Source organism: Epithele typhae, assembly GCF_022376455.1.
Source record: "Epithele typhae strain CBS 203.58 chromosome Unknown BXZ73scaffold_34, whole genome shotgun sequence".
NCBI lineage: Eukaryota > Fungi > Basidiomycota > Agaricomycetes > Polyporales > Epitheliaceae > Epithele > Epithele typhae.
In genome coordinates, this window is record NW_025954225.1 from 34,264 (window position 1) to 54,164 (window position 19,901).

The 19,901-nt window shown below is 58.9% G+C and overlaps 8 protein-coding genes across 8 annotated transcripts; 4 read left to right on the forward strand and 4 right to left on the reverse strand.

Moving 5' to 3' along the window:
• Positions 1 to 468: 468 nt before the first annotated feature.
• BXZ73DRAFT_102678 (uncharacterized protein) lies at positions 469 to 1,022 on the reverse strand (the record flags this gene model as incomplete). The annotated part of the gene is made up of 3 exons (XM_048015319.1): positions 469 to 687; positions 796 to 873; positions 993 to 1,022. 3 exons carry the CDS (start codon positions 1,020 to 1,022, stop codon positions 469 to 471), a joined length of 327 nt encoding a protein of 108 aa, XP_047876446.1.
• An 869-nt stretch (positions 1,023 to 1,891) lies between these two features.
• BXZ73DRAFT_49078 (uncharacterized protein) lies at positions 1,892 to 3,194 on the reverse strand (the record flags this gene model as incomplete). Its single annotated transcript, XM_048020184.1, has 3 exons — positions 1,892 to 2,361; positions 2,418 to 2,580; positions 2,631 to 3,194. The coding sequence occupies 3 exons, from the start codon at positions 3,192 to 3,194 to the stop codon at positions 1,892 to 1,894; spliced, it is 1,197 nt and encodes a 398-aa protein (XP_047876447.1).
• Positions 3,195 to 4,874: 1,680 nt separating this feature from the next.
• Positions 4,875 to 6,238, forward strand: BXZ73DRAFT_49048 (uncharacterized protein; the record flags this gene model as incomplete). Its single annotated transcript, XM_048020174.1, has 2 exons — positions 4,875 to 5,297; positions 5,354 to 6,238. Coding segments are annotated over 2 exons (1,308 nt in total), but the record flags the coding sequence as incomplete, so codon positions are not given.
• Positions 6,239 to 7,634: 1,396 nt separating this feature from the next.
• On the forward strand, positions 7,635 to 8,774 carry BXZ73DRAFT_90787 (uncharacterized protein; the record flags this gene model as incomplete). Its single annotated transcript, XM_048025756.1, has 1 exon — positions 7,635 to 8,774. One exon carries the CDS (start codon positions 7,635 to 7,637, stop codon positions 8,772 to 8,774), a length of 1,140 nt encoding a protein of 379 aa, XP_047876449.1.
• A 641-nt stretch (positions 8,775 to 9,415) lies between these two features.
• On the forward strand, positions 9,416 to 10,960 carry BXZ73DRAFT_49135 (NAD(P)-binding protein; the record flags this gene model as incomplete). The annotated part of the gene is made up of 7 exons (XM_048020193.1): positions 9,416 to 9,721; positions 9,777 to 9,806; positions 9,863 to 9,880; positions 9,933 to 9,997; positions 10,055 to 10,279; positions 10,518 to 10,827; positions 10,898 to 10,960. 7 exons carry the CDS (start codon positions 9,416 to 9,418, stop codon positions 10,958 to 10,960), a joined length of 1,017 nt encoding a protein of 338 aa, XP_047876450.1.
• Positions 10,961 to 11,340: 380 nt separating this feature from the next.
• Positions 11,341 to 12,333, reverse strand: BXZ73DRAFT_90789 (Orm1 type endoplasmic reticulum protein; the record flags this gene model as incomplete). The annotated part of the gene is made up of 5 exons (XM_048025757.1): positions 11,341 to 11,499; positions 11,564 to 11,660; positions 11,725 to 11,879; positions 11,979 to 12,091; positions 12,156 to 12,333. The coding sequence occupies 5 exons, from the start codon at positions 12,331 to 12,333 to the stop codon at positions 11,341 to 11,343; spliced, it is 702 nt and encodes a 233-aa protein (XP_047876451.1).
• Positions 12,334 to 12,688: 355 nt separating this feature from the next.
• On the forward strand, positions 12,689 to 16,439 carry BXZ73DRAFT_49012 (uncharacterized protein; the record flags this gene model as incomplete). The annotated part of the gene is made up of 6 exons (XM_048020165.1): positions 12,689 to 12,834; positions 12,888 to 13,050; positions 13,108 to 13,545; positions 13,610 to 13,696; positions 13,748 to 14,332; positions 14,388 to 16,439. The coding sequence occupies 6 exons, from the start codon at positions 12,689 to 12,691 to the stop codon at positions 16,437 to 16,439; spliced, it is 3,471 nt and encodes a 1,156-aa protein (XP_047876452.1).
• Positions 16,440 to 17,212: 773 nt separating this feature from the next.
• BXZ73DRAFT_102684 (uncharacterized protein) lies at positions 17,213 to 19,488 on the reverse strand (the record flags this gene model as incomplete). The annotated part of the gene is made up of 3 exons (XM_048015320.1): positions 17,213 to 19,129; positions 19,180 to 19,293; positions 19,342 to 19,488. The coding sequence occupies 3 exons, from the start codon at positions 19,486 to 19,488 to the stop codon at positions 17,213 to 17,215; spliced, it is 2,178 nt and encodes a 725-aa protein (XP_047876453.1).
• Between the last annotated feature and the right edge of the window lie 413 nt (positions 19,489 to 19,901).

Genomic DNA, 19,901 nt, shown 5'->3' on the forward strand with positions numbered 1-19,901 from the left:
TTAAGCTTCACCCCAGCTGGGCGACTGTGACTTGGCTCCGAGGGCCTCGAGTCTGAGCACGGCGAGACATACAGGCATGTACCGATGAGCGCACGGTTTCCGCATTTTCACCCACGTAAAGATATAGCATACAAGCTCCACGACATCCAGGACGGGGAAGGGGGTTCCAGGAGAGACAACCGAGGCGTTCTAACGAGATACATACGAGAACACCAGGCCGGAGAAGCACAGACGTAGCTGTCACGTAACGAGCACGAGAGGGAGGGAGGGAGGTGTCCTAGGGGAAGCGGCGCCCAGGCCGCGGCGCGCGGGACCGTCCAGCTTGGCCGACACCGTCATGAACGTACATACATCAATGAAGCGTGTGGGCGTGGCATGATCGTCAGCGTTGAGCAAGAGCGGGTTGTGTTCGTGGCCGGGACGTCGCGGGAACCGCACGTCGCAGAGCGGCGGCGGAGAGTTCGGTGTTCACCAGTAGATCTGGCGCTCGACGGTGCGCTTGCGGTGGGCTGCGGCAGGGAGGTACTGCACTGTGCGGCGGACGCGGGTGACGGTGGGGTACCTGTGCGACGCGCGGGGGGTCGTCAGCGTCGGCGCAGCGAAGGGAAGCGCAAGGGCGGGCGCGGGGACGTACCAGGCGTGGTAGATCTCTCCGGGCTCCATCTGGACCTCGACGATTTGGCGGCCCTGCGGACGCGTCGGAGGGATGCGGGACACAGCGCAGAGCGAGGAAGGGTGGGCACTGTGTCAGCGGCAGGAACGGACGGTGGAGCGGAAGCAGGGCAAGGCACGCACAGCGTAGTCGATGTGGGAGCCGACGACGAGGCCCTCCTTCCTGCCGCCGCTGTGGGAGACCGCAACGATGTCGCCGGGCTGGTGTGCGACGCGTGCGGATGAAGGGGCATACGAGGACGCGGCGGGGGGAAAAGCGAGGGCGAAGGCGACGCAGAGATGAGCACGCGCACGACGTCGCGAAGAGAGGGCGTACGCACCACGATGTCGTCAGACGCGTAGGAGGACATGGCTTGTGAGTTGAAGTGAGCGAGGGCGGTGACGAGGGCGGGGGCGGGGGCGGAGCGTCGAGGAAGAGCGCAAGGATGCGGAAAAGCGGGAGGAAAATGGGGGCGGGATTTTATACGCACGAGGGTGATTAGATGCAAGCGAGCCCCCGCGCGGCGCGAGGCAGCCATGAGGCCGCCCTAGCCTCCCCGTCCCCGTGCGCCCGCGTCCCCCCGCCGCGACGGGCTGCCCCCGCCGGCCGCTATTGTCCTCGACCCTGCCTTCCCACCGACCCGCGCGGGGCTTCATTCACGCTCGCGAAGAGACCCGGGGTGCGTTGTGCGGCGAACGCGGTGGGAGCGGGCGAGCTTTGTACGTCGGAAGCCGTTGTTTGTACACCAGGACAAGGCAAATATTTGGCGCGAGTCCGGAGGCGGGAAGGCGCGGGCTATGGCGCCACTGCCCGCCAAGGGTCCGGGGTGTTGATCGCGGAGTCTGCGCAACGAATGCTCCCGGCGGGCCGTTCTGCACGCTCTTGGAACGTGGGGGCTCGATGCGAGGTCGATGATCAAGGTGCGTCGGCGGCGGAGGGCATCGTGGTGGTTCGATGGCAAGCTGCGACGTCCACCGGCGCCGACGCTCGTGCAGGCCACGAGCGACCCACGAGGGCAGACTCGATAAGATGGGTATCCACACAGGCTGAGGCCAACAACGTGGTTTTGTGGTGGCAAGTGAGCGTGGTCAGTGATACATATCTAGGCCTCTAAACCTCCCGTCTGTGTACAGCACCACCGCGGGCAGTGCGAAGAAGACATCGTCGATAGAAGCACACACAAACGTGGTCCCCACGCCGGTGCAACGCGACATTGGCCCACCTACCCAGAAGTCTGCGCTATCGCCCGCGGATCGCAGCGACAAGGTCTCTGAACATGTCCCGCAAGCCGAAGCTTCTGCCTGCTCCATCACCTGCCCCACCCCCGCCTTCATCCTCATCGCCGAAGCCAGGCCTTCTCGGGAGCGCACCACCCTGCTTGGCTCGTTCGGTGAAACCCTCCAAGATGTCTTCTCCAGCCTCCTTGTACACACGCTCGAGCTCCACGCTGCGCATGTAGTAGGCTCGTCTGACGGCATACGGTGCCAACCCGTTATACTTGCGCACAAGGCTGTTCAGCTCTTCGAGCGCCGTTTCGTGATACGAGCGTTCTTTGGCTTCCCATTCTGGGTCGCGCATCGCGGTAACGTCGTCGAGGGTGAGGCGGGGAAGGAGGGACGCAGGGTGCAGGGCCGTGAGGGTGCGGAGCGCGCGCCTTGTCCAGGACTGCTTGACGATTTCGCGGAAGGCATGCACGGCCGTCTCGAGCTCTGCGAATGCACTACTAAGAGAACAAGGACAATGCACACAACGACTGATCACGCACCTCCCTGAATCTCTACCCACGGCGGAGCTGCACCTTGCCGCTGTACAATGCGGTTCATGAGGAACTCTTCTCTCCCAATGAAGGGGTTCTTGTCCTCCGTTGCGCGGACCATCGGCTGGCCTCTCCCCCTGATGTTCTTGAAGTGCCCCGCCTGTCGTGCTTTCTGCGACGTCTCAGAGGACTGCCTGCGGAGATGCAATGGCACATACTCACCTCTATTCGATCCTCGACCAGACTCGCCCACCCCTTGAGCGTCACTGGGTTTGGCCGCCGCACCTGGTCCGCTGCGCCGCCCTTGTACTGGCCGAGGCGGTAGTCGAGCGTTGAGTCGCGCGCGCGCGAGAGCCGCACACCTTGCTGCATCCGCCGCCGCGTCTCGAGCTCCGCTCGGCGCGCCTTGTCGTCGAGCGGAAGACCACCTGCGAAAGGGCCCTCGCGCGCGGGCGCGCGGGGCGGCTGAGGTATGTTGCCGTATCGTATGCTCGAGCTCGCATGCGAGGGCACGGTGAAGGTGGTGTGCCACGGTTGATGTCCGGGAATACCGGGGAGGATGGGCTCATCCGGGCGGATGTGGCGCATGGGGACATGCTCCTGCAGCGGGTTCGAGCCAGTGCTCGCGCTCGGACTCGGGCCCGCGACCTCCCCTGCAACGAGTCCGACGCTGGATGCGCTCGCGAAGCCGTCCGCGGAGCGCACCTTCGGGAGCGCCTGCTTGAGCTTCTCCTCGGCGGAACGCATGGACCCGCCGCGCATGGGCTTGTACTTGTCGACGAGCATGCGGAGCACGGCGTGCTCCATCGGCTCGTCCCCAGTCCAGTTCTCGCTTCGCTGCTCGAGCCGCTGGACGAGGGCAGCCTTGACGGGGTCCACGTCTTCGGCTTCTTCCTTCGCCGCGTCTGCAAAAAGCTTGGAGCTTGCGCTGTGGTCTGCTTGGGTAGGTGCGTCTTCGCCACTGCTAGTCCGACTGGAATATGGAGCCCGGGGGTGTGGTCTGCATGACCGCAGACGAGGCTGGCATTGATCGAGACGAGAAGGAAAACGGGGGTGGATGGTGAGTACGCGAGTGACCGAGGTCATGCAAAATGGCGAAAGAGGTTAGAAAAAGGTCAAGGGTCGGTGCATTGTTGCACTTGCAGACTGTGCCTCGAAGCGCTCGATGAATAAGGACGCAGCGCTCAGCACGCGGCATCCACCTCTTGCGTTTGTCTTCGATAACGGTGCGTTCACACGTTGTGTATGTAGGGGAGATATCTCTGGGTAAGCTGCACGCTATGCTGAATCTGAGACAGTAGACCCGAAACCGAGACGGAGGCCAAGACTGGCAGAACCTGTGGAGACGAGAAAAACCGACGAGATATTTGCAATGAGGAGCATGAGAAGGACCACGACGCTAGACACCGGGAACAATCCGAGATCACTACAGTCGCACCTTCATGCCGATCCGCCCCGCCAAGGTAGAGTATTGACCATGTCGAGATGGAGGCTACAGAAGCGTACATGAACTTTCCGGGGCGGCTGTCCGTCCAGGTGTGGAGGGCACGGGGAAACACGCGTGCTCTCTCGAGCAGCATCCGGACTAGACGACGAAAGAGACTAGATGATTGAGCCTACCAACTGACGTGGGTGTATGTCATATGACACCTTGAGGGGTGAGAGCACGGGGATACGTGCCCGCGAATGGGCGGAGCAATCTACATAGTACGTCGGCGCTCTTAAGCATTCTTCATCATCCGCTTCCCCTTTCACCACCGCGTACATAAACCATCAAGTTCACGGCACGCTTTTTTCTACAAGACCGCCCGATGGCGTCCTCTTCCACTCTCCATATTCCCCTCTTCGTTGTTGACAGAAGATTCCCCATTCAACCTCGGCTCGCCTCGGTTTGCATCGTGTCTAAAGCCGTCTATCTCTATGTCCTCTCGGCCGCAGCGCGTACAACGAACGTAGATTTCAGATCATCTGGTCTGGAGATTTGGAAGGTATGTCTTCCATCCCTCGAGTCTAGTCGACCAGCGATGAGAGTCATGTTGTGCCCATAGCCAAAGGAGCCCTTGTACGCCCAGGACGAAGAGCAATTACAATGTCTCCTAAGCGAGCACGGCTCTCGCTTCGAGGAATTTTGTGTCAAGCTTACTAGGTTGATGTCGAGACCAGGCGGTGGATGCAACATCGGGTCCATCCTTAATACCACCGAATCACAGCCTCCAAGCGGCACATGCGCTCTGATCGCTGAGGTCCTTCCAATGGAACGGCTCACAAGGGATGAGATCAGACGATCCGCTGCGGTCAGTGGACATCCTCTTGAAGAAGAACACGAGGGTAGCCATAGCATGCCGGGCCAGACGATGCAGAGTGCGTGGTATGCGCGTAACCGTTGGCATCATGCTGACATTCGTATAATCTGCCTTTGGTGTTGGTGGTGGCACACCATCTCAAGACTCACAGCATAGCGACTCGGTTCAACGCGGTGCGAGTGTAGTCCTCGACGGAAAGCACCCCAACACTGACGCTGTCTGTCTGCCAGTTTCTCCGCCGCTCGAGGTCATCATCCCCTCGTTTTCCACCTTCGTCGCCTTGTCTAGTTCCCTCGATCTTCCTGTTCCAGAAGAAATTGTCAGGCGCACTGGAGAGTTGATGCACCTTTGCTCTGCTCTCCCTCTCGATCACGTCACACTCCATGACGAAGTTTTTCCAGTTCTCTCCAGCATCTTGGGCTTGCCTGTTGAGCTAGGATTCTGTTGCAACACTATCACCGTCACTGCTCCTCCGCCGTGCTCGGATACCGCCGTGTTGACTGTAATTGAGCTCGACATCGAAGACGGGTACGGCGGACGCATCGCACAAAGCACGTACATCGACTACTATCGGAGCCCGCCCAAAGTACGTGCATCCAGCCTCACCCATCGCGTGCTCACACCGACGCGCATCATGCGCAGATCATCAGCCACAGCTGCTCAGTGCCCTCATTTCTGATTGGCATCGCTGGTCCACGGATGTCCATTTTTGGCGCGACCATTGCAAGGCAGCCCATTGTGCAACGCTTGACGCGAGACCTATGGCTCGCACGGGATCACCCCCTAGACGATGCCGTGTTACTGGAGAACGCGCGTGTTCTTTACGCCCTCGCGCGTGGGCTGGAGTCTTTGCGCGCCTTCTACGCCACCCTCGGACCCCTCCCGACGCCCGAGTCCGAAACGGCCCGTTTCTTCCCTCTCGCGACCCGCTTCCGCGACGCTGGCGGTCGCGTCGTCGCATTCACATACGTCGGCATGCTCAACAGCACCGACGGAAGCGCGACCGTCTTCCGTGCCCGCATCGATGCGGACGAGCCGGGGCACCGCGACGTGGTCGTCAAGTTCGTCAGCCACTACGGCGCGGACGCACACCGCCTTCTCGCGGACGCGAAGCTGGCACCGCAACTGCTGTATTGCGGCGACGTATGGGTGGAAGAGCCTCGGTACCACGGTCACAAGATGGTGGTCATGGAATACGTTGAGGGCGTTGTGGCGTTTTGCTCGCATCAGCAGAACGCCGCTCTCCCCGAGGTGACACGGGCGATCGGGCTGTTGCACGCTGGTAAGATGGTGCTTGGGTATGTGCACGGGCACAACGTGTTGTTGCTCCCGGGGTGGGAAGAAAATGCGAAGGATAAAGTGAGGATTATCGGCTTCGACTGGGCAGGACGTGTTGGTGAGGCACGGTATCCGTGCCGTCTTCCGAAGCAGGTGTTTGCGGTGGACGGTGTGAAGGAGTATGGGTTCATCGACCCGGCTCATGACACAGGGATGCTAGCTTCATTTTGCAGCGCTCACGGACCTTGATTTTTGTTAGTAGATACTGGCGTTTACTCATGCTCGATGTATTGGCGTGGAACAAGTCAAGTCAAGCTACATACCATGCTCGCCTAATCTGTATCACGCGAGTCGATGGATGATTCGTCTATACATACAACAGGTGTGTGTGCTCGCCGCGCCCACCCTCTGAGGCGATCAACGGGGTGACCGCATTCTTATCAATCTACAAATTGAACCGACTCGCAATACAATTGCATGGGAAAGCGGAATCGCTGATGGGTGCTCATGCACACATTGCGCAGATGTGACATGGCGAGTCGACTGCGGTGCGAGACTTTTCAAACGAGGGAGCTTGTGAAAATGAGCACAATATGGGCACCAGCATGCCGCCGAGGGTGGTAGTACTAGACCAGACGAGCATAGCCGAAGCGGGAAAGGGGAAAGTAGCAGTGGAGACCACCGTCTAGGTTAGGTGTAGAAGCAAATGTAGATTTGGGCTTCGGAGTAGACGAGAGGCGAACCGGGCCGGATATTGATGCGGGCCCAAGGAGACTGGCATTGATATTGAATATTGAATATTGAGCTCTGGGTCGACTAATATTGTAACCGGCGGGGCTGGCCAGTTTATGTCGTGATGCATGTATTTGCCACCATAATGAGGACAAGGGAGGCTGACCTTACTATGACGACGAGATCAAGATGCTATAAAAGCAAGGGAAGTGGTGGTCGAAAGCAGTCTTCGCCGTACAGATAGTAACAGCGGCAGTGACTGCGGGCCATGTTGCAACAATCTGGCAGACAGATCAAGTCAACCTTCATTCAACGTTGCACTTGTCCGAAGTAAAGTTCGCATATGGCCGTGCAAAACTATGTATTCCATTTGATACCGCGTACACGGTGTTTGAGAGAAGGTGACGGTAGCCCATACGGTGTGACTCGGAACTTTGGGCGCCTGCGTGTCGGACTGGTTACCCGTAGTCGAGGCACGTGGAGGGTACCGGGCAGAGACGCGTTTGTGGCACAAAGGTGCCGCAGCCCAGGACCTGTCCGCCTCCTCGTTCCTCTGTGCCTCGACGGCCACCTTGCTTTGCTCCACTTTCACCCCTCCATATACGCAGCCCGTGTTCCCCGTCGTCTCCGGCTTCCCTTGGCCGCACCCACTATCGGTCAAAGTTCTCCGCCTAGGACCTGACTGGCGTCCAAGGCGTGCAAGGGCCGCGTGGGTCCTCCTCCCCCACGACCACCACTCTTCTTTCTTCCCGCCCCCGTATTTATGGTGAGTTCGGCCAGAGCCATCTCGCATTCCAGTCCGCATCTCCGCTTGCCATGTACTTCCATCGCCAGCCGCTTTCCAAGTGGGTCCCAACCACCCTCACATCCACCGCAGTCTCCTCATCCATCGAATTTTCTCAGATCGTGTGCGATGCATCCCACCACACGCCATCTCGAGCGCCTTCCTCCTGAAATATGGCATGATATCCTCTCCTACGCATGCACCGACGGTGGGGCTACCGGCCGCGCTCTCGCCCTCACCAGCAGGTTTTTCCATGAACAGTCCCACGAATGCAGGCTCCACTCGGTTCAGTTCAGGACTATAACCCGGTCAGCCATCTTCCTCCGCTCCCACAGAGACCCGAGGGAGTGCAAGATTCGGAACTTCTTCTACAAACCACATCTGTCCGATATTGAGCGCCACATCGCCCTGGAGGACCTCACAATCGCTCGCCAGGGTCTCTTCCAAAGCCTCCTACACAACCAGGATATTCGCGACGGGCGAGGTACTGCCGCGGTCCTCGCGCTGGCCGCGCGTCATCTCCGGACCTTGAGCATAGCTTATCACAAGCTTTCCACGCCTATTCCTCTATTCCAACACTTCCCCAAGTTGCAAGAGCTCAGTGTCTGGAACCATCCCTTAGCGGAACATCCCGTGCTCGATAGCCTCTTGCTCGGCGGGGAGTCCATCGAGGCCAACGTCCACCGACCTCTGTGTCCCTCCTTGAAGCGGCTGCATGTCATCCTGACGGACTCGGACATGTCCTTCCAGACCATCCTCCGCCGCCTCCCTGACCTCGCCTCGACGTCGCTCACCCACCTCCGTCTCTCCGGGGTCACGTACACCGAAGACGCCCTTTCGGACGTGCTCGCCGCGATGCTCGGCGTCCCCGCCCCGCTTCCCCTCCGCGAACGCATCAGGGCGCCAGGAGACGCGGCCTCGCGGGCGGGGCCGGTCGTTCCAGACGGCGCGACGTTCCCCAACCTCCGCTTCCTCGTGATCTCCGCCGTCCAGCCGCGCTTCGACGAGGAGGCGGGACCCGAGGTCGCGCGCAAGTGGACGGGCATGCTCGGCCTGCTGCGCGAGCTCGAGCGGACGTGCAAGCGCGTGCGGGGCATGCGCATGGTCGTCCTCGAGCGGAGCTGGATGCGCAAGCCGGTTTGGGGCGTCCGGATGCAGAGGGATTGGGAGGACCGGATGTTGGGTGGACCGGGATGCTGGGTTGTATCCGAGGCGGAAGAGTCGAAGATCGAGGGCCCAGTGGACAGCCCGAAAGGCGTGGAATGGTGAAGACAGCGGACATTGGAACTTGCTATGTTGTGCTCTGACATGTGGACACGGCTCCGCGCGGTCGTTATACCCTACAAGGATCTAGACTTGTTGTATATTGCATCTTGGGACGTACAAACGTCATGCATACCATGTACTTTGTGATATCACATTCAGCATTCTGCGCTGCGTCTTGCATATATAATCTGTCAGCACCTAACCAAAAAGAAGATATCCACAATGAACTCGAGGTTCAAGGAGACTGAAAAATTCGTATATGACATCAAGTTGAGGGTGGCACACGGAATCCCCTAGTAAAAGGCGAGGGGATTGTTGCTTGTACCACCCTCTGTCACATCGGTATGGGTAGGCGATGGGTTCCTTGTATTAGATTGCTGCATTTTGTTCAGTCCACAGGTGAGGAAGACGCGACTCGCCTAGCGTGCGATATGTTTTACGACAAACGCGCCTGCAGACCGATGTCATGTGATCGCGATTTTTGCTTTCCTCCGCCACCTTTCGAGTCATGCCGACGGCGAGAGGTCTGCCAGATGAGACCGACTTGCAAAATCTCATTGGTTCTTCTTGCTCTGACTGCGCTGACTATCGTGTTTCTGCCCCGACACGTTCTCCGTGACTCTTTCTCCCGTCTCTCCTCAAGCATGGCCACGACCGAGGGCAAGGGCGTCCTCCTCAAGTCGGACGCGATCGCGGACGGATTCCGTGCCGAGATCAAAGCTACGCTCGCTGCAGCGCCCCGCCCACCCAAGCTGGTGGGCATCCTGTCGACCGCGGCGGAGCCGAGCAAGTTCTATGCGGAGTTCACGAGGAAGCAGTGCGAGGCACTGGGGGTTGCGTTCGAGCTGAGGCGAGTCGGGCAGGCAGCAGACGCATCGCTTCAAGCTGGCGAGGGGGCGGAGGAGGCGATCATTGAGGCGAACGAGGACGATACTGTGGACGGGATCATGGTGCGTTTGTCTTCAAGTGTCTGTGTTCAGGACCGTTGAGGATCTCTATGCCCAGGTATATTACCCCGTCTTCGGGGCGCAGCAGGTACGCCTCTGCATAATTTTCTCCGTGTCCCATGTCTGAAAATGCTGCTGTGATAGGATCACTACCTCCAGCAGGTCAAGCTAGGTCAGATAGGCTTTGGAGCGATGGTCTGACCCATATATACAGGTCGTCTCCCCTCTGAAGGATGTCGAGGGCCTTCACGCGAAATGGCATTACAATCTCTATCATAAGTTCGTCCCCCCTGACCCTAGAACAAGTAACATTGCTGACATTTCTGAACCGACCAGCATTCGCTTCCTGAAGCCAGAGACTCTGGCATCCTCGTTGCTCAACGCGTCCGCATCCGGTCATCTCAATGTAGCGGACGATCAACCTCCGCCAGGCTACGTGAAGTCTATCCTTCCCTGCACCCCCCTTGCAATCGTCAAGGTCCTCGAGTACACCGGGGTGTACAACAAGTTGCTCCCGTACGGTGACCGCGCTTACGGCAAGACCATCACTGTGATCAACAGGTCTGTCCTCGCTTTCCAAATCGATTCTGGCCAACCTCCCTTTCCTCGCACACGTTCACGTTCACTCCACGCCCACATAATGCATATTGCCAGTCATCTCCCCGGCGCATGCATTGTGAAATTACATGCACGTTGACGAATGGGAACTAAGAACCTACATCTCATGATTTTTGCATCTGCTCGCCGCACTGCCATTGGATACCCGCCGAAGCTGACCTCTGCCCGCCCGCGCCCCCAGGTCCGAAGTTGTCGGCCGCCCGCTCGCCGCACTGCTCGCGAACGACGGCGCGCGTGTCTTCTCCGTGGACATCGACTCGATCCAGGAGTACACGAAGCGGCCGCAGACCGCCGCGGCGCGCGAGTTCCACACCCGGCACGTCGCGGGCCCCGCGACGCTGGGCCTCGACGAGGTCCTCAAGCACTCCGACGTCGTCGTCTCCGCCGTGCCGAGCCGCGACTACAAGGTACGGACCGCGGCGCTCAAGGACGGATGCGTCGCGGTGAACGTCGCTGCGGACAAGAACTTCGAGGCGGACGTGCGGGACCGGGTACGTCGCGCCGCGATGGGCTTTGCGCGAGCGCTGACCACCTGGGCTTGTCGGGGCTTGGGCTTCGCAGGCGTCCATTTATCTCCCCACGATTGGGAAGGTGACGATTATGATGCTTCTCCGGAACCTGTGAGTGGTTCGCTATTTCACAGCGCAGTGATCTTGGCTGACGAGAGGGTGCAGGTTACGGCTGCAGCAGTATGGGCAGATGATCCGAGAGACTGCGCAGTCATCATAAACTTTGTCACCCGAAAAAAAAATTAGCAAGTCGTCGATGCTGCGCAGCCCGACCGGAATCAGGACCCGACTATGTAGAAATAGAAGTGCTTTGTCTTTAGACGTAAACGAGAGCCTATTAGAATGGCCCTGAGGCCTTGTAACATCTGAGTATGAGTACGGACGTAGATGACGAGAGACGATGCAGGCAAGCCGTGTGGAGCAATATATATGACATGTGATAGCGAGGACATTGGGTGTCTACGAGACCAAATCTAGCAAGAGTGATGAGTAGTGTCATAGCCTCGATTCAACCTCCGTAATGTTGATTGGTGGGGCGTGCATGTTCGTACGCATGGGCGTGGAAGCTCCGGAGGGCGGGAAGGAAGAAGTGAGCGGCGTGCCAAGGCCGGATGCGTCTTCCGGGACCATGAAGCGCACACGGTACCGATGGAACTAAGCAGCACTGAGTCAGAGACGCATTCCGAGGATGACACGCAAGGTGATGTGAGGTACTCACCGCGGGTAGCTTGGGAATGAGGACGAATACCAGGGCGGAAAGATTAACGGCGAACAGCCAGGGGTCGTAGTGCGTGTAATGAGTGGAGGCAAGGAAGCTACAGACGCATATATGGTAAGTCAGCCATGATCAAACGCATGCGGTACAAGAAGAGAGCTCACACAGTAATGGGTACAATGAAGAGCCATTTCTTCGCGGGGGTGTATTGCGCGCCGTTGTCAATTTGCTCCCAAAGGGTCATGTTGTCGTAAACGCCTCCGTGGAGGTCAGAATGGAATGGGATTCCAGTTACGTAGTGGAACATGAGGTAGGAGAACTAGAAGGGTGAGCATGTATTAGCATAGGCGCTTGCCCAGATGCGAAGCACCGAAGCATTGACGAGGGAGGGCAGTTCATTCACGGAGAAGACACTCACTCCGAGATAGATAAGATTGACCAACGTCCAGCTAACCTCTTGGGGCATGCCAGGGATGGTGTCAATGACGATCTTACCGACAGCGATGAGCACGAAGTGGATGAGCCACGCTCCTGTACACGCGCGAACCTCGATGAATGAGAGGCAGTGGCGGCAGCCCGAAGAGAAACAACGCACCTTTACGGTTGACCCATTCGGCATTCAGGTTGTCGTACATGCCCTGGTCAAGCACATCCGCCTGAGACTCCTCGCCGAGCTTCTCGACCTTGACGATGCTGCCTTTCCTTTCGCGGCCCACACGGACAGAGAGTCCGGGGCTGACCTTCCTCGTCGACGTCTTGGACGGAGAGGACATGACGTTGAACAGAAACACACAAAGAAGCGGCAGAAGCAGTAGGAGGAGACGAGGGCGACGAGAAGAAAGTGGCGTGATGAGAGGGTGGCGGAGGAAGAGTCGTCGTGGCCTTGTGCTGAGGTACACCGAGGTACGCGGCTACTGGCATCCGGACCAGGCGCCCAGAGCTGTGAGCGAGCTCCGGCTACGACTCCAGATTCGAGCGCACGATCCTTGGCCGCGCCCTCCGAGCTGCCCACTCCGTCCCACCCTCTCATCCTTCCTCCGCCCGCTCCCTCGCTGCACGCACCGGGACTAATTCCTTTACCCGCTCTCTCTTCTGTCCCTCCGGTTTCCCTTGGATGTCTCTGTAGCAATGGGTTTGCTACACTACTGCACGCTCGAACCCTCCGCCGAGGGCGGACTCGCGGCCATTCGGTTCTCGGCTGCTGTACGCGTCCACACCATAAGGATATTTCCTACGGACTGCAAGCCATTTGTGAAGTGCCCAGATGTTGTCAGGTCCGTACAGCTGTGCTTTTGATTTATACTCTGCAGCTCACAGGTGTATGCAGTCGCACAGAGCCGCAGGAGTTCTTCCTTCAGGTGTACTTCAACGCACATCCAGTAGCAAATCCTAACGCGACGGAGAAGCCAAAACCTTCCAATGTGCTTGTCCCGACATCTCTTGCGTACACCGGCGGTCAGAGAGACTTCGTGGTTAACATGGGTCCTGAGGTGCGCAGTCCCCACCAACTCGTCACAATCTCTCAACTCAAGGACGCGTCATCCCAGTCCGCTACGCGTCTTATGATCATCAAAGGTGCTTTCGAGTCAATCTCTATGGCTATCTACGGAGAGGTGGCCTCGGAACTGCCTGCTGCTCCCAAGACGTACGAGCCTCGTCCACTCCCCTCTCTCAGCTCCTCTCCGCTGCCGCCCGCTCTTGATCCCGCCAACTCCCGCGACCCAACACAACTAGCGCGAAAACTTCTGAAGCTCATACCGGACGCCCCTGATCTTGAACTAGCCATCCGTCTGCTCTTTTGCCTCAAGCCTCACAACGACGAGTGGGACCTTCCCGAATTCCCTCACATACATTCTGATCTAGACGAGGACGTACCGGAGTTCGACTTGGAGAAAGCACTTGATATGACAAAACGCCCAGTGTCTGATGACATATCCTCTGAAGTCGTGTCCCGCTTCGCCGAGAAGGTTGCGGGCTGCATCAACGTCAGCGTATGTGCCGAACACTACTGTTACAATACACTGATTGATGACGCTATGGTCACTTTAGGACCAGGACACTAGCCAAGCCTTCCTTGTTGCGGGGTTGATATGCAATTCCGCATCTCAACATCCTGCGCTGGCTACTAGCTTGTTGGTGAGTCTGAGTAGGCTGCTCAAAGCGCGTGATCCCTAACTGGGGGTGTAGGATGCAATCGATCTGCGTGCAATATTCGGCCGCAGTGCCTTGGAAGATGAAATGACTCTGAAGAAGTTACTATATGCGGCGGCCAACCCCGACATCTCAAGACGGCTCAACGCAGACTGGTTTCATGAACTGCTTAGGGTTGTCTCTGTCGACCCGAACAACGAACGCAAATTGCGCAAAGATGCCAAGAAGCTTTCTACGAGGATCTGTGGATGGACAACCCTTGAAGACACCTTCTCCAACACACAAGGCGACTTCATAGCTGCTGCTGGCCTCATGAAGGACATTGGGACTGAGGAACAGTCTTTTGGTATCTGGCTGGAGTCAATGGTCTCTCATCAGGATTTGGTCGCCGGGCTTGCGGAAAATCCTGTGGTCCCCGTCACACTACCTCGGCTGTTCTCCTCTCGAGCACCGGGCAACCCCCCTTCCCAAGACGAGTTCATTGCGTTCACCAGGGCCTTTATCGGAGTCGCTTCTGTGCTCGCTGTTTATTCTTGGTCAGACAGCCTACCGGACCCTCCCTGCCGTTCACGCATATTCGGCATCTTAAGGTTTTGGCAGAACGCGGAAGGTTACCGAGAGGTATGTGCGAATGCTTGTTACGCAGTCTCCACTTCTGATGCGTGTTTACATTTAGATTCTCAACCATTTACTCATGCTGCGGCAGATGGCGTTCCGATTGGAATGCATGATCAACTGTGATCCTCCAGACCAGGCAGCGATTGACACCGAACACATTCTTGTCGACCTCGCACGGGAACCGAGCAATTTCCTCATCTCAAACTTTACCAATTGCATCATGAAAGTCAAGAAGCCTACAACCTTCATCACGGAAGAGGAAAGGAAAGCATTGTATCACGCCGCCGACCTCGCTCAGGACGAGTTCTACGCCGTCGCTGCGAAACTCTCAGAGCCAATACAGCGGCCTCCCACCTATGAATCCCTTCGACTCCTACGAGTTTCGCTGGCCTACATGTCATGGGAACTTGATGAAGACGACGAATCAGAGGTCCTGGATCAGTTCTGGGATGAGGCAGGCTGCAGCTTCGTGACTATCCTATGCGACTTACTGGGTCCTATCGCTGAAGAAATTCGTACGAGGTTCTCTATCCGCCATCCACCTCCCCCGAGGCAGCAAGAAGTGCTCGCACAACTCTTCGCCACAGCAGACGACCTCCAGCGACTCCTCCTACGCCTCGTCCCCAACCATCCTCTCCCTTCGCGTCTTCTGCGTACCTTGACAACCGACGCGGCGGACGTGTTCGCATGCACAGATGCCGCAGAGATGCAGTACTCTCAATCGCCTCTTGTCGTGTTGGCATCACAAGAGGCGCGTCGCACCTGCATCGACCTCGTTCGTGGGCTCGCCGAACAGCACGCGGGGTCCTCGGACGCCAAACCGAGCGCACAAACCGTGCTACGCGTCCTGCTGCATCATGGGTTACATAGCGACCTCGATCCGACGCACCGTCTCATCCAAGTCTTCTGGCTCCTCAACTACGTACTTCCACCCCAGGAATGCACAGATCCCCAGCGGACGTTCTGGGTCCAGCGCGTCATCCCCAGCCTTCTTCACGAATTGTCCTCGTTCTGTCGAACGCTCGACACGGAGAACAAGGTGTACTTCTTCAAGCGCCTAGCAGACCTGGACCAGGGCGTCATCGGGATTGGAGAATGGTTGCTGATGGAGGAAATTAAAGACATCTCGACCGCCGTTCAAGCCCTCGCAGACGACAGCTTGTCGGAGCCGAGAAGTCTGGTCATACAAGCTCAAGTGTCGCTATTCTTCCGGTTCCTCCGAGACCTCATGCAAGCCTCATCAACAGCTTGGGTCCTCGACGGACTGACATCCTCAGAAGACGCCCATCACCTTCTCGCAACATCTCTCATTGCCATTCTGGAGCTTGCCCTCACGCCTCCTCACGTCGGCGAGATTGCAGAAGAGCTTTCTAGCGGCTACGAAGGTTTCGACAACCCAATGCGCCTGGCTATTGTTCTCTGCCTCTGGCGCTCGCTCCAAACGTCCACAGCGGATCCCTCAGCCCTCGAGCGGTGCCTCGGCACGTCCATAACCATAATCAAGACCATCACTCCATCGTACATGAACCCCTTCATTGTCACGGGCGAGATCGGACGACTACTCCTCCACCTCGCGGAGAATCCCGTCTCGGTGGACGATGTCACCGCGGACTCGCTCGTCTCCCTCCTCGAGTGGATGGCCGGAACCTCCAACACCATCCCTCGAATGGCCGAGCTCCGCACCGTCCCATCCGACACCTTCATCTCCTTCCGCGAGACCCTCAACGCCGCGTTGCCCCCCGAGTTCACCGAACGACTCGACACCGTCTCCCGCCGACTTGTCTTCGCCTCGGGGGACGTCAAGCCGGCCCTACCCTCCACGGTGCTCCCGGACGCTGTCGCACTCTCCATGCACGCCCTCGACGGGCTGCTCCGACAAGCGACGCCCGCGCCGACGACGCCACCGTCGGCGCGCCGCGCGCTCAACCAGGACGTCTTCGCGCTCGTGACGGTCTCGCCCCCGACGCTCCTGCGCAGCCCGGCGGCGACGGGGCTGACGAAGACGTACCTGAACAACGACTTCCGGCAGCTCCGCCAGGCCTCGGCGCGCGCGAACACAAGCAGGCTCCCGAGCATGCATGTGGACGTAGGTGTCGCGCTGGCCGCGTGACCCGCTTTTTTCGCTGATTGCACTTTTTTTTCGCGACTTGCTTTTACCATGCCGCTTCTCACGACGCGGACGTTTGCTCTGTACCGATATACCACTCGCGTCGAGATAGGACTTCGAGAGCGCGAGCCAACCCTCGCCTACGTTAGATCCCCTGGCTGTCCCTACCCCCGTCCCCGCCGGAGTGGCGATGAATATGCCTGTCGGAATGCAGTTTTCCCCGGACGCAAGCTTCCCGCTCGGGCCGGCGTTCAGCCCCGTCTGATCCGTCGTCGCCCCACCTTCCACGGACGAGGAGTCGAGGACAACCGTCGGCCGCACGGCGAGAGGCAGACGCACCCTCGGTGCCTGCCGCGTGAGATCTGGAACACGACTCGGAGACGCGATCTTAGACGCCCGTCGACCACACCCACGCCCGCGTACGCGTCGCGGCGCGCGCGACTCGGTCTTACGAGAGACTGGAGTGAACGTGGTCTACATTTGCAAATTACGGCGGCGGCGCGGACTACAGTACAAGAACTATCAAGTGAGGTCCTATAGAATGGGATGGCGCGCGGCCAGGAACAGGAACGCATGACGTCGGATGAGGGGAAGAGGTTGGAAGAGTGGGGGTGGAGGCTCCGTGAAGTAGGCGGGTACGTAACCGGTAACGGCGAGGAGGTAAGCGTAGAGAAGATCGGATCTGACCCGCGTTGCTACCCGACCGAGACCGAGGCCGAACCCCGAGGGAGAGGATGACGAGCCGATAGCATAGGCACGACACTGACAAATGAAGATCACGGGGGATGGGGCACTCGTCTGCGGACGTGCGAGGGGTGCAGGTTCGGATAGCGGGGGATGAGGTCGTCGCGCGCGCGGAAGTAGCGGTCCATCTCCGACGCGTCGAAGTTCGATGCCACGCTCCCGTCATCGTCGTCCACGTCGTGCAGATGTCGATGGGGACGACGGTCGTGGTCGTGATGGTGGTCGTGTTGTCGATGAAGATCATCTTCGTCTTCGTCGTCGAGCGGGGACGGGGTCGCAGGCGGCTTGGCCTTCGCACCTCCCAGCCGGTGCAACCGCTTCCGGCGTGCGCGAACGGGCTTGTGCTCGACGCTAGGGGTGAGGCCAGCGGCCGCCTCGCGGGGAGGGACAGAGCGGACGGTGAAGTGCTCGACGGTGCGGGTGTAGGGGGAGAGGGTGTGATTTGAGTGCGAGAGCGTCGAGAGCTTGTGTATGCTCCCGTTGAGCGTCGGCCGGAGGACGATCTTCGGGTCCGTATGGGGACCGAGCGAGCTTGCGGCAGAGAAGGCATCCAGGTTCGACGAGGTCGCAGAGAGACGTCGCGGACGCGTCATTCGCACGCTCACGCTCGGGGCGTCGTCGACGTCGGGTGGCGGAGGAGTTGGGACAGAATTGGTCATGTCGGAGGAGCGGGAGGGTTGTGTCTGGAGGCTAGAGGGACTGCTGGGGCGGTGATATGGAGAATGGTCTAAGGGAGGGACGGGCGGAATCGAGGTCGACCGCCGCATAGGCGTCGCTGAGGAGTCGGCGTAGTAAGGTTGAGAATGGGGATATGCCTCGGGCACAGATTCGTATAGGGGCGTCATGCCGGCAAAATACGGGTTATAAAGTGATCCAGGTCGTGAGGGTGTTCTTGCGAGCGACTGGAGAGACGAGGTGCGGGTGATGATGGGCGCTCGCGACGTTGAGGGGGCGTTGGACATGCCGTCTACCGATGGGGCGTGTATCTGGGACTGGCTGTGGTAGACCCGCGGACGAGTGATCGTCCCGCCCCCGACCGCAGGGACGGTCTCGTATGCCGTGACGTCACCTGCTTCGGAGACAGACGGGCCGATGTTCCCGCCGTCGGACATGAAATCCTCCCATGTGCCAGGGTCGAAGGAGCGGTTGTCGTCCACGGAATCGGTCTCACTAGCCTCCTCTGCCAGGTCGGCAAGACCTTTGTTATGGCTGAAGAGACTGCGGAGGTTGTTGAATGTCCCCTTTGAAGGGACCCCGTCAGGCCGCAGACCGTAAGTCGGGTCGTAGTGCTCGATTTCCGGGAACGAGGTTGGCCCGTCTGCCTGTGGATTCAAAGGACTCGGCCGCTGCGAAGGCGCGCGGGTGATGGGAGAAGTGATGACGGAGCTAGCGGGCCGCTTTCCTGCGCTAGACACTGAACGGGCGGAAGGAGATCGAGGTCGAATGAAGGGTATCGCAGATGCAGGACGGATCGGAATGCTGTGGGCAAAGCCAGGCGGAGGCATGCGGGGAATGCGATAGAAGGACGGATCTGGGTTGGACGCCGTTTCGAACTTGCGTGAGCGCACCGCGGTGGTGGGGAGATCAGTGCTCAAGTAGGGAGCCTCGACCTTGGCCTTGACCCACTGCTGGCTGAGACGGTGGATGATACCTGGAAGATCTTCACGGAACATTTGACGGAGTTGGCCCTCTATCTCGCGCTGGATGAACTTCTGGATGACGGCAATGGAGTCAAATGTGCTGTTGATGTCGACGTTCTCCAACGGGTCCGTCTTGAAGACCAGGGTGATGCCCTTCTGGCGCGAGACGACGAGGACGACGTAAGAGTTGAGACGAAACTGGGAGAGTCGAAGGAGCATGGGCACCACGAGTGGATGCTTGGCCGCAAGCATGCCTCGCGAACCGCCAAGGAGGTGAATGTCCGGTTGTTTGTGGTTCAAGGGGTTTGCCTGCATGCAATGAGAGCAATGTTGAAGTCAAAGTAGCGGAATAGACGCACCTGGACCTTCGTCCTGAGGACGATATGCGCATCCCCGGCATACGTCAATCGGAAGATTCCGCGGAATTGGTCCATAGTCAACTCTCCGATGTCTCGAATCTCGAGCTCAGGCGGCTGAGAGCACTATGAGCATCCAATAAGAGCAATATACCGAACACGCACCTGTGTGCCCATCTCAAGCTCGACTACCTCAATCCTATCGGCAATGACGGGAGGCTTGTTGCCCTTGTTGAGGGCAGATTCGAGCATTTGTATGGCATTTGTGTGAAACTGGTCGGAGAAGCGGGGCCATTTGAAGGTGAAGGACATGAGGGCAGAGTGCGCATGAGGACGCTGGGAGATGACGGTGGAGGGGGAAGCGAGCCCGCTCGGCTGGAGGTTCGTCTCGTCTAGTCTAGTTGAGAGTGCGATGGGAAGTGGCAGCAGGCGGTGGAAAGGGCGCGCCTCAACGGAGCGGCCGGGGGAGCGCGGAGGGCATGGGCGGAGGAGGAGAGACGATCGAGGCCAGCCGAGTGCAGCGAGCTTGCGACTCTCGGCGGCACGAAAATGCACACGTCCGTTTGCTTCCGCCGCGGCCCAGCGGATCGTCGGCCTCTAAACACGCATCCATCCTGCGTGCACCGCGTCGATGGGCAGAGAACGCACGTTCCAGCCGCGAACCGTAGCCCGTGCCCAGCAGGGAGTCGAGCTCGGTCAAGCGCGCGCATCCCGCGCGAGCGTCG